Source organism: Anolis carolinensis, chromosome 4 (assembly GCF_035594765.1).
Source record: "Anolis carolinensis isolate JA03-04 chromosome 4, rAnoCar3.1.pri, whole genome shotgun sequence".
NCBI classification, from domain to species: domain Eukaryota; kingdom Metazoa; phylum Chordata; class Lepidosauria; order Squamata; family Dactyloidae; genus Anolis; species Anolis carolinensis.
Window position 1 is genome coordinate 127,642,254 of NC_085844.1, and position 13,378 is coordinate 127,655,631.

General features: G+C 43.6%; 1 protein-coding gene across 2 annotated transcripts in view; it reads left to right on the top strand.

Moving 5' to 3' along the window:
* Positions 1–407: 407 nt before the first annotated feature.
* The window catches only part of pappa2 (pappalysin 2), a 146,053-nt gene continuing 133,082 nt past the window's right edge, over positions 408–13,378 (top strand). For both annotated transcript variants that reach the window (XM_003219850.4, XM_062977758.1), the window contains exon 1: positions 408–1,003. In XM_003219850.4, coding sequence (XP_003219898.3) covers positions 610–1,003 — 394 coding nt within the window. In that variant the 5' untranslated portion in view covers positions 408–609. The remainder of the gene's footprint in view (positions 1,004–13,378) is intronic.

The following is a 13,378-nucleotide window of genomic DNA, read 5'->3' on the forward strand; positions in this document are numbered from 1 at the left end:
ATAGTCCGCCCCCCCAGCAGTCTGAGGGACTGTGAATCGGCCCTCCACTTAAAAAGTTTGAGGACTCCTGCTCCAGTCCTTTGAAGCGGCTGCGGTGGCGAAAGAGCACGTGCACCTGTGCTCCTCCCTCCCTCCCTCCCTGTCCGAAGTGGGCGCGTGCTGCTTCAGAAAAGACCTCCCAACTTCGGCTCGCAGCGCGTCCTTAGCAAAGTCCCTCGCGCGTGGTGGGGCGCGCGCAGGGAGAAAAAGGCTACAAAGCCGGGGGGGGGGGGGGGAGAGTGAGTGAGAGTGGCTCTTCCCGCCTCTTCCTCGCAGGGAAGCACCTCTGGGCGGGAAAGGCGAGGGATCAAAGAAGAGCGCGAGGGGAGGGGGGGGGAAGGGGGAGGGGGCGTGGCTTAGGGCTGGGCAGAATGTATGAGCCGCTTCCCCGTCTCCCGTCCTCCTCAATCCAATAAAGGCGCGAGGGAGCGCTTCTCCTCAGAGGTGAGCTCCTGAGGGAAAGGGGGAAAGAGGCGAAGACTCGACGGCGCGCCCGTGCGAAGGATGGGGACCCCCTGAAGAAGAACAAGCAGAAGAGGAAGAAGAAGGAGGCGGCTCTTTCGCCTGAGGATGCGGCGAGGAGGGCTCTGTCCGGCGGCCTCAGTGCTGCTGCTGCTGCTTTTGGCGGCGTTGCGGGGCTCCGAGCCCCTCGCCGGAGACCAGCGCTGCTTGCTGGGCGGGACCAAGGCCACGGGGGCGCGCCCGCCCAACCCTTACGCCTCTTACCCGCGAGCGGCAATGGGCACCGGGGTGTCGTCGTGGCCTCCTTGGCGGCGGAGGCGCGCCCGGAACCCCACATTGCGTCCCTCTTCCTCCTCCTCTGCCCTCGCCTTATATTTCTCCGGCCGGAGGGAGCAGCTGCTTCTCCGCCCGGGCGCCCTGGCTGAGCTGCCTCGCGGGACGTTCACAGTGGAAGCCTGGCTCAGACCTGAAGGCGGGCAGAGCAACCCAGCCATCATCGCAGGTAAGAAGGACGGGGGGGGGGGGGGGGCTGCCATCGAGGAGGAGAGAGGGAACGAAAGGGACCCATAACCCTCTACAAATTGCACCCCTTAGGAATATATAACCGCCCTGAGTCCCCTTACGGTGATAGGGCAAGTTATAAATAAGGTAAAGGTTTTCCCCTGGCATTACGTCTAGTCCTGTCTGACTTTGGGGGTTGCTGCTCATCTCCATTGCTAAACCGGCATTGTCCGTAGACACCTCCAAGGTTGTGTGGCTGGCACACTGGGGCAGTACCTATTGATCTACTCACATTTGCATGTTTTCGAACTGCTAGATTGGCAGAATCTAGGGATAATAGCAGGAACTCATGCTGCTCCCCGGATTCGAACCTGCGACCTTCCAGTCAGCAAGTTCAGTAGCTCAGCAGTTTAACTTGCTGCGACACCGGGGGCTCCTGGATTATAAATAAAGTATTTATTTATTTACAATATTTCTATCCCGACTTTTTCCATCCCGAAGGGGACTCAAGGTGGCTTTACCTCTTGGCAGCAATTTGATGCCTATAAACAACACAAATTAAAAATAGACAAACTGGGATGATAAAATAGAGTTAAACAATGAGACCTTTAAAACTAAACAATCACAAAGAATCGTATAATCTCCAAGCATAATCCAGACCTTTCCTATAGCCAATACACGTCAGTCAATCCATATTTGTTTATTGCACAGATTCACCAAAGGCTTGGTCACAGAGTGACATTTTTACTCTTTTACAGAAGCTCAAGAGGGAGGGGGCTGATCTAATATCCCTGGGGAGTTCCATAGCCGAAAAGCCACCACTGAGAAGGCCCTGTCTCTCGTCCCCACCAAATGTGCCTGTGCAGAAGGTGGGACGAAGAGCAGGGCCTCCCCAGATGATCGCAAACTCTGTGATGGTTCGTGGAGAGATATATGTTTGGACAGGAAAGCTGGGCCAGAACTGTTTAGGGCTTTATGGGCTAAAGCCATCACTTTGAATTGTGCTTGGTAGCAGATTGGCAGCCAGTGGACCTGACGTAACACGGGGGTTGTATGCTCCCTGTCCGCTGCTCCAGTGAGCAATCTGGCTGCCTTCCGTTGGACCATTTGGAGCCTCTGAGCAGTCTTCAAAGGAAACCCCACATAGAGTGCATTGCAGTAATCTATTTGTGGACTACTGTGGCCAAGTCTGACTTCCCAAGGTATAGGCACAACTGGCGCACAAGTTTTAATTGTGCAAAAGCTCCCCTGGCCACCGCCAAAACCTACTGTTGTGTTTTCGAAGGCTTCCATGGCTGGAATCACTGGTTTGCTGTGAGTTTTCCGTACTGTAGGGCCATGTTCCAGAAGCATTATCTCCTGATGTTTCTCCCATATCTATGGCAGGCATCCTCAGAGGTTGTGAGTATTACTGGCTACCAGTATTAAATAAAAACTCTAAAATCAGGACAGTAAATAAAGAGCAATACTCTGAAAATGGGAATTCCAGACATAAAACAATCAGGGACAGCTAACACCTCCCAACAAAGGATTCCCCCAGGCAGGAATCAGCCAAGTCTTGAAGCTGCAAGGCCATTAAATGCTAATCAAGGTGATTCATTACAACATTCACACTTGCTTCCAACAAACAAGAGTTCTTTCTCCCACCCTGGACCTTCCACAGATATATATACTTCCCTTGCTTAGATTTCCAATATACCTCACAACCTCTGATGATGCCTGACATAGATGTGAGTGAAACGTCAGGAGAGAACGCTTCTGGAACATGGCCATACAATCCAAAAAAACTCGCAGCAACCCATTATTATTATTATTATTATTATTATTATTATTATTATTATTAACTAGCTTGTACCCCACCACACCCCTGTCATTTGAAAAAGGCATTGTATGTTTTTGGATGCTGTGAATGGAGCCATTCAACATGTCCTCAGATCCATGGGTTTTGCAGATGTGGTCCATTCCCCCCCCCCCCCCGGCCCAAATTTCTGCAGGATATAAAGTGTGTCATGGTATGGGAGAGGCTCCTGTGTGCCAAGCTTGGTCCATATGCATAATTGATGGGGTTTTCAGTAGTTCCTGGATGTGTGTGAAAGTTCTGCAAATCCCATTGACCAAGGTCCATCCTCCCCCAAACCTTACCAGGATCTAAAATAGGTCATATTGGGGGGGGGGGGGGCAGTCTGTGTGCCAAGTTTGGGCCATATCCATGGCTGACAAGGTTTTTGATGGTTTCTGGATGTGGATGAAGGTATTGCAAATCCCATTGTCCAGGGTTCATCCTCCTCCAAACCTCTACAGGACATAATGTGTGTCATGGGATGGGATGAGCCACGTTTGTGCCATGTTTGGTCCATATCCATAACTGACGGCAGATGTGGGTGAAGGTACTGCACATCCCATCATGTGTGGTCCAATATCTCCCAAATCTTTGCAGGACATAAAGTGTGTATGTGTGTGTGTGTGTGTGTGTCTGTGTGACAAGTTTGGTCAATATCCATGGCTGATAAAGTTTTCATTAGTTTCTGCATGTGGGTGAAGGTACTTTGATTCCCATCATCCATGATCCATCCTCCCCCAAACCTCTGCAGAACATAGTGTGTCATGAGGGATCCATGCTCTATATCCATGGGTGATAAAGTTTTCAGTAGTTTCAGGATGTGGATGAAGTTACTGCAAATCCCATTGTCCAGAGTCTATTCTCCCCCAAACCCTACAGCCTGGAAATCACACAATACTCCAGAATCACTTTTCTTGTCATTGTACATCATAGTACGACATTAAATGCCATGCCCAATACACATTATATATGTAAAATGACAAAACAAAGCACCTTCCACATTCTAATTGCTATTGTACAACCCCTAAAGAAACACCTATAGACTTCTAGTGATATTCTAGACTGTTTAATAAGGACATATGCTGAATTGTGCCTTATTCATTAACTTCTTACTGTCTGAATAAATTTAGTTGTGTTGGCCTTGTCATTTAATTTATTTGAGTCAGAGTCAAATCTGAGACAGATTTCACAGCACAAAAGGCAGCATATCCTTCTGAAAGAAATACAGCATACCTTTTTTTTCTTCTTCATATCAAAACGCGGACCTAAAACTACTAGAAACAGATTTTACAAGACAAAAGAATCATATCCCCCTTGCTAAAATAAATAATATAAAACACAGACATAAAACAACTCACAACAGAGTTCTCAAAACCAAAGGACCCTATCCCCCTTGCAAAAATAAAACATTTTTCTTAATATAAACCACAGACCTAAAACAAGTAACAAACTCCACCTCAAGCAGTCTTTCTAATCTAAGAGTCTCACATGTTGTTTTTCATTTCTCAACGGACTGTTCCCTCCGAATGTCCCTATATAGCCACCTTTCAACTTTTGAGAACCTTCTTCCAATTCAGAAAACCAACAGTGCCTGTTGTAGGCTTTCTGAAGGAAGGAAAACAGGGGGAGTGGGTTACTCAGACCCCACAGGGAGAACCGTAGTGAAGGGCGACTCTCCTGTGTGATTTTAGTCCAAACTTTGAAGGAAGTACTCCGGGGCTGGGATCTGTTCGGGAATCAGGTTCAGCACCTTGGCCAGATCCTCTAATTGTGAGCCAAGGCAGATCTGCTGGCTAGCCGGCAAGAGAGCCTCTCCCCGTCCTCCTCATTTGTGTGCAGCGATTGTGTGCGCTTGAGAAACAGGACACGTCCCGACGCTTCTCTTTGGGGGGCTGCTATTCCTTTAAAGCTCGTCTTCTAGTCATTTTGAGCCCAGAGTAGGTTACATAGGGTGGTTTCAGAGACTGTGATGTAGAGAGATTGGGCACAAGAGTGAGGACCTGGGAATAATTATCCTGGCAATCCTGCCTTACACGCTTATGGAGAGGCCACCCTGAACCTCTGAACAGGTGATTCCCATAATGTCTTAAAGGAACAATACTTCCTTATGATAATCCCATAATAGCAATGCAAATGGGAGGTATTAGCAAATAGAAACAGTCTAATTCAGGGGTGTCCCACTCATTTTCATTGAGGGCTACACCAGCCTTATGGTTGTCTCCAAAGGACCATTGAAGTCATGGATGAAAAATCCATGGACACAGAACGCCAACTTTTTTTTTTTTTACATAGCTGGTTGGTGCTGTTTAGTTTTTACCCAGTTTGGGTCCCCATATGTTGTTCCACGACAACTCCTATCACTTTTGGGGGAAAAAATTGTTCCTGGTTTGAAAGTTTTATTTCCTGTTTAATCATGCAGTACTTACTTTTAAAGTAGTTGTTATACTCCAGAAATTTCATTTTTGTGGCAGCCACAAACTACATTGAATTGGTTAAGACTCTAGGACAGGGGTCTCCAAACTTTTTAAACAGAGGACCAGTTCACGGTCCCTCAGTCCATTGGAGGGCGAGACTATAGTTTAAAAAACAAAACAAAACTATGAACAAATTCCCATGCACACTACATATATCTTATTTTGAAGTAAAAAAAAACAAGAACAAATACAGCCTCAATGTTAATAATAATCATAAGCATAATAAAAATAATAAAGAGGGTTGGAAGAGGCCCCTTGGGCCATTTAGTCCAACCCCCTTCTGCCTTTGTGCACCAAAAGCACTAGCAAAGTACCCCTTAATAATTCATAATTAATTAAATAATAATTAAAATACCATTATAAAGCAGTAAAGCTTTGGAAGCCGCGCACCAGGCATGGTAGGAGGTAGCAAAGGCGTGCTTCTTTCCCTCCTCCTTCATGCCACATGCACTTTCCTCAGCGAAGGAGGAGGGAGCCACTGCCGTGGGGGGCGGATAAATGGCTTCCATGGGCTGCATGTGGCCCCCGGGCCTTAGGTTGGGGACCCCTGCTCTAGGAGAAATTCTTTAATGGCATTCCGGAAAGGTGTAAAGACATTCCTTTTTGTGAAAGTGTTTAATTAAGCCAAACAAGTGGTAGCGGAATTTTTACACCAATCTGGATTTTTACACCAAAAGAGACTTGCAGTATGATCTCAAGTTGCTTCTGACACAATAAAAAAATCTTGGTTTTAATGTTCACAAAGTTTTAATTGTGTTTGCTGTTTCAAATATTTATGTTTTAATGGGTAGTTTTAACTTTTGGATTGTATGTTTTTATTCTGTTGTAACCATCTTGGGTCTGTGCTCAGAGAAAGGTGGAGTATACATTTCTTAAATAATAAATAAATAAAATATTCATTGCAAACCTATATCAAAATGTTCTGCAGGGTGTCCTGCAAAAACAAAGTTTTTGCAGTTTAATAAACTTTTTCCATGTTTTTAAGCTAGAACCAATTAGGAAATGACATATATAACCCAGGAACAAAAATCATGTTACATAGAGAAGCCATTGAAATCCACAAGCATGTGGACAATTTCATTAGAAAGGAGAAAATCATGAAAAATGAACAAAACCTGCTAATATTTTTTAAAAAACCCTCTAAAATCAGGACAGTAAATAAAGAACAACATTCTGAAAACAGGGGAATTCCAGACATGAATCAATCAGGGCCACCTCCCAATAAAGGATTCCCCCAGGCAGTAAGCAGCTAGACCTTGAAGCTGAAAGGCTATTCATTGCTAATCAAGGTGACCAATTGAAACATTCACACCTGCCTCAAATAGGCAAGAGTTCTTTCTCCCACCCTGAACATTCCACAGATATATAAACCCCTCTTGACTAGTTTCCAACAGACCTCATTTACCTCTGAGAATGTCTGCCATAGATGCAGGTGAAATGTCAGGAAGAAATGCTTCTGGAGCAAGCATTCCAGAAAACTCACAGCAACCTTGTGACTCCAGCCTTGAAAGTCTTCGACAACACATGTTACATAGTGTTATCCGCCATGCGGACTGTGGATAATGGAACTTGCAAGGCAACAGCACTTGTGGTTCTGAGGATGGGGACAGATCAAAGGACACTGCAAAGTCAGACATGCACAAGTATTGTATCTACAAAGCATTGTATCTACAAAGGGGCCCCTGGTGGCGCAATAGGTTAAACTGCTAACCTGAAAATTGGGTTGCCAACCTGAAGGTTGCCAATTCAAATCCAGGGAGAGCATGCATGAGCTCCCTCTGTCAATTCCAGCTTCCCATGCAGGGACCTGAGAGAAGCCTCCCACAAGGATGGTAAAACATCAAAACATCAGGGTGTCCCATGGGCAATTTCCTTGCAGACTGACAATTCTCTCACACCAGAAGCGACTTGCAGTTTTTCAAGTCGCTCCTGACATGGAAAAAAAGTATCTACATTCAAACTCTACTCTCCTGAATAAACAGAACAAACTGCAGCCTTCCAGATATCACTGTATCTCAGTTCCTATCGGCTCTAGTCATGATGTCTAATGATGAGGAATACAGGAGTCCAGCATCTAGAGCAGTGGCTCTCAAACTGTGGGTCCCCAGGTGTTTCCCCAGCCAGTTTACCAGCTGTTAGGATTTCTGGAAGGCCAAAACATCTGGGTACCCACAGATTGGAGCCCCCAGATGGCGTAGTGGACTAAGTGACTTGAAGGTTGGGTTGCTGACCTGAAAGCTGCCAGGTTTCGAATCCCACCTGGGGAGAGTGTGGATGAGCTCCCTCTATCAGCTCCAGCTCCATGCGGGGACATGAGAGAAGCCTCCCACAAGGATGGTAAAAACATCAAAAACATCCGGGCGTCCCCTGGGCAACGTCCTTGCAGACGGCCAATTCTCTCACTCCAGAAGCAACTCCGGTTGCTCCTGACAGGAAAAAAAAAAAAACAAACCCACAGATTGAGAACTACCAATCTAGAGGCACATGTAAAATAACATAAAGGCTGGATTTGGCTCACAGGCCTTGAGCCACGTGGTCTAATGTAACTAATGTAATATGGGCGTGCATGGTATGTGGACTCTTCTGACCAAGGTCTGTGGATTTTCAAGTAACATGGAATACTTTATCAGACAGGATTCCCTGTTTCCAAACCTGGGAAGGGTTTGAGAGGTTCCCACTTGATTATTACTTGTCAGGTCTTTGGGCTTCCACAGCAACTTCAGTAGCCAGTCCTATAAAAAAGAGTTGTCCTGTCTGCATCACATTTGCTTTTCTGGAACTACTGGAGCAAAGATTATTGCAAGCTATCAAGAGATTCAGGTCCATGCAGCAATTTTCATATGTATCGGACATCACATGTAATGATCAATATGTGTATATGTCTGAAAGGGATCCTGATAAATAGCTAGTATTAATACACTGACTAAGTATTATTCCTGGTGACACAGGAGAAAGTCTAATAAGGATTTTGTTGGCCAAGACAATTTAAAAATCGCCTCAGACACTGGCCAGAATGAATGAATGAATGTGAGGTCAGCACTCCAAAATCTAGGACTTTGTGAAAGTGAGCTGTTCAATTTAGGGTCCAGTTTTTAAAGCACAGGGTTGAATTTTTGAAATAAGATTAAAAATAGAAATAAATGGGATGAACACATGTAACGATTTCAACCCCATTGTTAATTGAGAGGAAAATAATTTCCCTAGGACATTAAATATGAACTTTTGGGACAAGTTGAATAAACTGATCCAGCCAGGAGACACTCACAGATCACAATTTGGATGTGTGCGAGATCACAGAAAATATAAGGTCATCTTCTTTGGTAGTTCATTGAAAGGATTCCATACAGGAGATGATGATGATGATTACTTATATGCCTTTAGATCCCACATTCCTCTCATTTCCACAGAATGACTCATAACAATAAAAGCAATTAAATTAAAACATCTACAATGTATACATATTAAAAGCAGAATTAAACCTAGAATTGTGAAAATAAATCAGGTAAAATAACATAAAGCCATTGAACCTAAAAATAATTAAAACAGTATGCAGCACCTCCTGGCTGATTTTTTCAAAATATTTTGTCTTAAAGACCTGCCTGAATAAAAAGATTTTAGTTTGCAGATAGAAGGGTAACATGGAGAGGGACATTCTAGCCTCTCTGGGAAGAGAGTTCTGGAGCCCAGGGGCAGCCTGCGCAAGGACAGTTGGTGGAGTCTCTCTTCTGATAATCTCAGAGCCCAAACAGATTTGTACCAGGAGATATGATTTGCCAAAGATCCTGGATCTGAGCCATATAAGACTTTAAAGGTGAATTGTGTCTGGAAACAGACTGGCGCCTGATTAACTGCCTGGCCACAGCTCTTTAGGCCAGCCAAAGTTTCCAAACACTCTTCAAAGACAGCCACAAGTAGAGCATGTTATAGTAACCCAAATGGGATGTAACTAAGACGTGTATCACTGTAGCCAGACCTGTCATCTCAAGGAACAGGCACCGTTGTTGCACAAGTTTTAAATGTGTGAAGACACTCCTGGCCATTGCAGAAATCCGGGCCTCTCGGTTCAAGACTGAGTCCAGGAGTACACCCAAACTATGGGTCTTCAGGAGGAGTGTAATCTCATTAGCACAGGCTGAATCTTTATTCTCTGATCTCATTTCTTGATGGCACCGCACCCTAAAATTCTGAATGACCTCTCTCAGCAGTTTCAGGTATATGTTAAATAACATGGGGGATAAAACAGGTCAACAGCCATGTACTCTAGCTGGAGTCCCTCAGCACCACCTTCTGGGTTTACCCCTCCAGGAAGGAATAGAAAACTGTGAAACACAGTACAAAGTGCCTCCAAGTCCCAATTCAACAAGGTGGCCCAGAAAGATACCATGGTCAATGGTGCTGAAAGCCAGTAGCACCAACAGTGACACACTCCCCTTGTTCAGTTCTCAGTGTAGGTCATCCACCAAGGTGATCAAAGCTGCCTCTGTCCCATAACCAGAATTGAAACCAAAGTGAAATTGATCTATAAAATCAATTTCACCCAGAAACCCTTGGAGTTGGGGATCCTTGCTTATTCTACCTGCAGGATAAGGTCATACACGTTTGCGATCCTTCATGTTTTATCTATTAACTGTTCTTTAGAAGACTGCGTGGGAGTTTGCCATGTATACAGATATTTATGAAGTTCTTTATATAAGAATCCAGGTTCATTGGGTTTAAAATTATGAAGACAAATTGTTTTAACAATTTTCTTGGGTTTAATGGGGAGAAATTCCTGGCAGTATTCAGCAATCATGTTCCAGAACTCCCACATTGTTGGACATTCCCATGAAAGGTATAAAGGTAAATCTTAATAATGTTATGCACTACTACTGAGAACTTTGAGATTGTTTCCCTTATATTTATTGATTAAAAATCAGACATAATTGCAACATTCAACTTACAAATACTTGGCAAAGTCATTCTGTTCTATGCTTCCATAGGATGCATGTTTACAACTTATACATATCAGACATTTAGACAAAGAAACAGCAGCAATCACGAGTAATTCAAAAGAAAGTTGTGAACACTTGAGTTTCCTACTTTAGCCTTTCTCAATCTGGTGTTCTTAAAATGTTCTGAATTTCAACACCCACCAGCCCAATTAGCATGGTTAGTGTCAAAGGGCCCTTCCACACAGCCATATAACCCAGAATATCAGGGCAGAAAATCCCACTATATCTGCCTTGAACTGGATTATCTGAGAGCACACGGCCACATATTCCAGTTCAAAGCAAAAAATGTGGGATTTTATTCAGCTGTTTGGAAGGGGCCTAAGAATCCTGGGGGCTGTAACCCAGAATATCTGAATGGCACCAGGTTGAGAAGGATCACTCTACCTGAAGTCAGAATGATTAGGAAAGTGCCATACTTGCAGGTTCAGTGCAAAGACAGATTGGTTTAGTTTTCTTTTCAGGACAGCTGTTTTGGAGACCATCCATGTAAACAATATAATTCTATATTTAATTCTATATAAAACTATTGTAACTTTCTGGTCATAGAAGCCATGTTCCCATGGTTTTTATGACCAGAAAATTACAATAATTTTATATAGTATGCTTTACTGTTTACATGCCACAAATTCTTCACCTGCAGAAATTCTCCTTTGCACAACTGTTAAAACTCTCTCACATATGGCAAAGAGGCCTTCTGACAGTGAAGCTTGGAAAGTCAACAAGATCCCATCCAGGGAATCATACAAGTGGAATAATACACTTAGATCTGGTAGGAGTTTAGCCCATCCCTTAAAATGTATGATGTAGAGAACAGCACCAGTAACAGTAATTCAAACCACATTTGATCTCCTTTTAAAAAAATTCTTTTAAGGGGGTGGGGAGGGAGAGATTTTTGGCTTTCTTAAAATTGCAAACATAAATTATCCAGATCAGAAGCAGGGACCAACCACTACATCTTATGCCAGAGACCAGTTCTCTCATTCCTATTTCCATCTGCAAAAGTAATTACCACAGTGTCCTGGAAACAGGTGGAGTGCTGAGAAAACCAACCTGATAGATATGATAATGGAAAACTGATGGGAAAGGAACGGTGTTAGATGAATTAGGTAAGGCAGCACCAATGGCCTGTAAATGGTTATTCTCTTGAAAAGGGATTAATTCCAAAGTGTCAAACTTGTGTCCCTCTAGATGTTTAGGCCTTCAACTCCCAAGAGCCCTAGCCAGCTTGTCCAATGGCCAAGAATTCTGGTAGTCCAAAATACCCAGAGGGCCACAAATTTGACACCACTGGATTCAGTGATAATTTTTTTAAATCTGTCCAACAAAGGTTCTTAAGGTTTAGCATTAAAGACTGATTATCTTAAAGATAATTTCTCCCAAAATTGTTCAGCCAGCCTTTTTTATTCCTGCAATAATTTTATGTTTACAGATTCAGCACAGTAAATATCATACAGCTCAAAGAGTTCTAAACCAATGGTCTCTCTAAATTGGGAAATATTTGTTAGAAGGCCAGACTCTGCCTATGAGTTGTCTGGGTATGTTTTCCTGGAAAAAATATGTAAAAGAGAGTGCTACAATCCTCTGCCTGTGTCTCCACAAAGAAGCAAACCATCAGCATGTCTTCTCTGAAGATGTTAAAGTTGGATTAAGGGATGCCCAGTCTGTGGGCTGGATGCAATTCATGGACAGACCTTGGAAAGGGTTTTGTTCTTTTGTTGTGTTTACATTTAATGCCATATGCTGGCAGAAGGATTTTTAGAATTCTAGTCATAGAAAGAAAATTTTGCAGGCTCTTCTTGTCCTGCTGGCATCCTCACCTCCTTGTATTGTCCCTTGCCACCCCTGTAAATTAATAGGCATTCTGTTCCTGTTTTTGTTGTTGTTGAAAGGAAGCCTTCTCTCAAAGCTCGGCATAGAAACACAATAGTCTGCCACTTGAGGTAAAAACCATTCTCTTTCTTCAGCTGCAGCCTATTGTGTTTCATGCTGCATGCTGAGAGAAAGAAGCACAGAAAGAAAGAAAGCTTCCAATGGGGGAACAAAGTGCTCTGTTTGTCCCTGGCAGCCCACTGCGTGCCCTCTCTCTCACCCACCAACTCAGGAGGAAAGCCATATGGGAAGTGAATATGGCTAGACTGCATTTGCAGTGGTCAGAGAGTAGGATGAAAGTATGGGAGGCTCAGGTTGATGTGCTCACTGACCTTTGAAACTCATTGGGTGACACTAGACCAGTCACACCATTTTCACCAGGACTACCTCACTGCTTTCAACTCAATTGAGATACATGTAAATGCAATTACAAAATAATAGTGTGAATAGGAAAAGATGTGAATATGGATGAAGAGAAATACACAAATTTCTCTGAAAGCAAGGCAGGCAGAGAAGTGGGTTACAGAGAGAAAGAGGGAAAAGTAGGCCCCTTCCACACAGCTGAATAAAATCCCACATTTTATGCTTTGAACTGGAATATATGGCAGTGTGGACTCAGATAACCCAGTTCAAAGCAGATATCGTGGGATTTTCTGCCTTGATATTCTGGGTTATATGGCTGTATGGAAGAGCCCGAAGTGAGAGTTGGCCTGGAGGGATTGGGAGAGAGAAAAGTGAAAGGTTTCAATGGGTTATTGTTATGAATTATGCATTTATATGTTATCTTTTCCCCATCTCTGGGACTCAAGGTGGCTCACAAAATTAATAGAGATAAAGGTAAAACAATCAATAGAACACGCAAAATTTAAATATTGTTCACCTATCAATGGAAATTTTAAAAACATCTTTAAAACAAAAAAAAAGAAGTACAGTTATCAAAAATCCTTTCTCTATTGGCATAAGGCCTGTCCTCACCTGCTGCAAGAAGTGCACCCTGAAGGAACCCTGTCCAGACTGTCTTGAAAGAGGATCCCAGAATATGAGAATGTCCTCTCTTGCATGTCCACTAGATGTACCTTTGAGAATAGTGGATGGACCTGTGAAGGTCTTAAAGCCAGAGCTGCCTCATTTGAGAAAATATGATCATTTATATAATGAAGGCCTGCTATGTATAGGACTTTATAAGACTTAACCAGGACTAT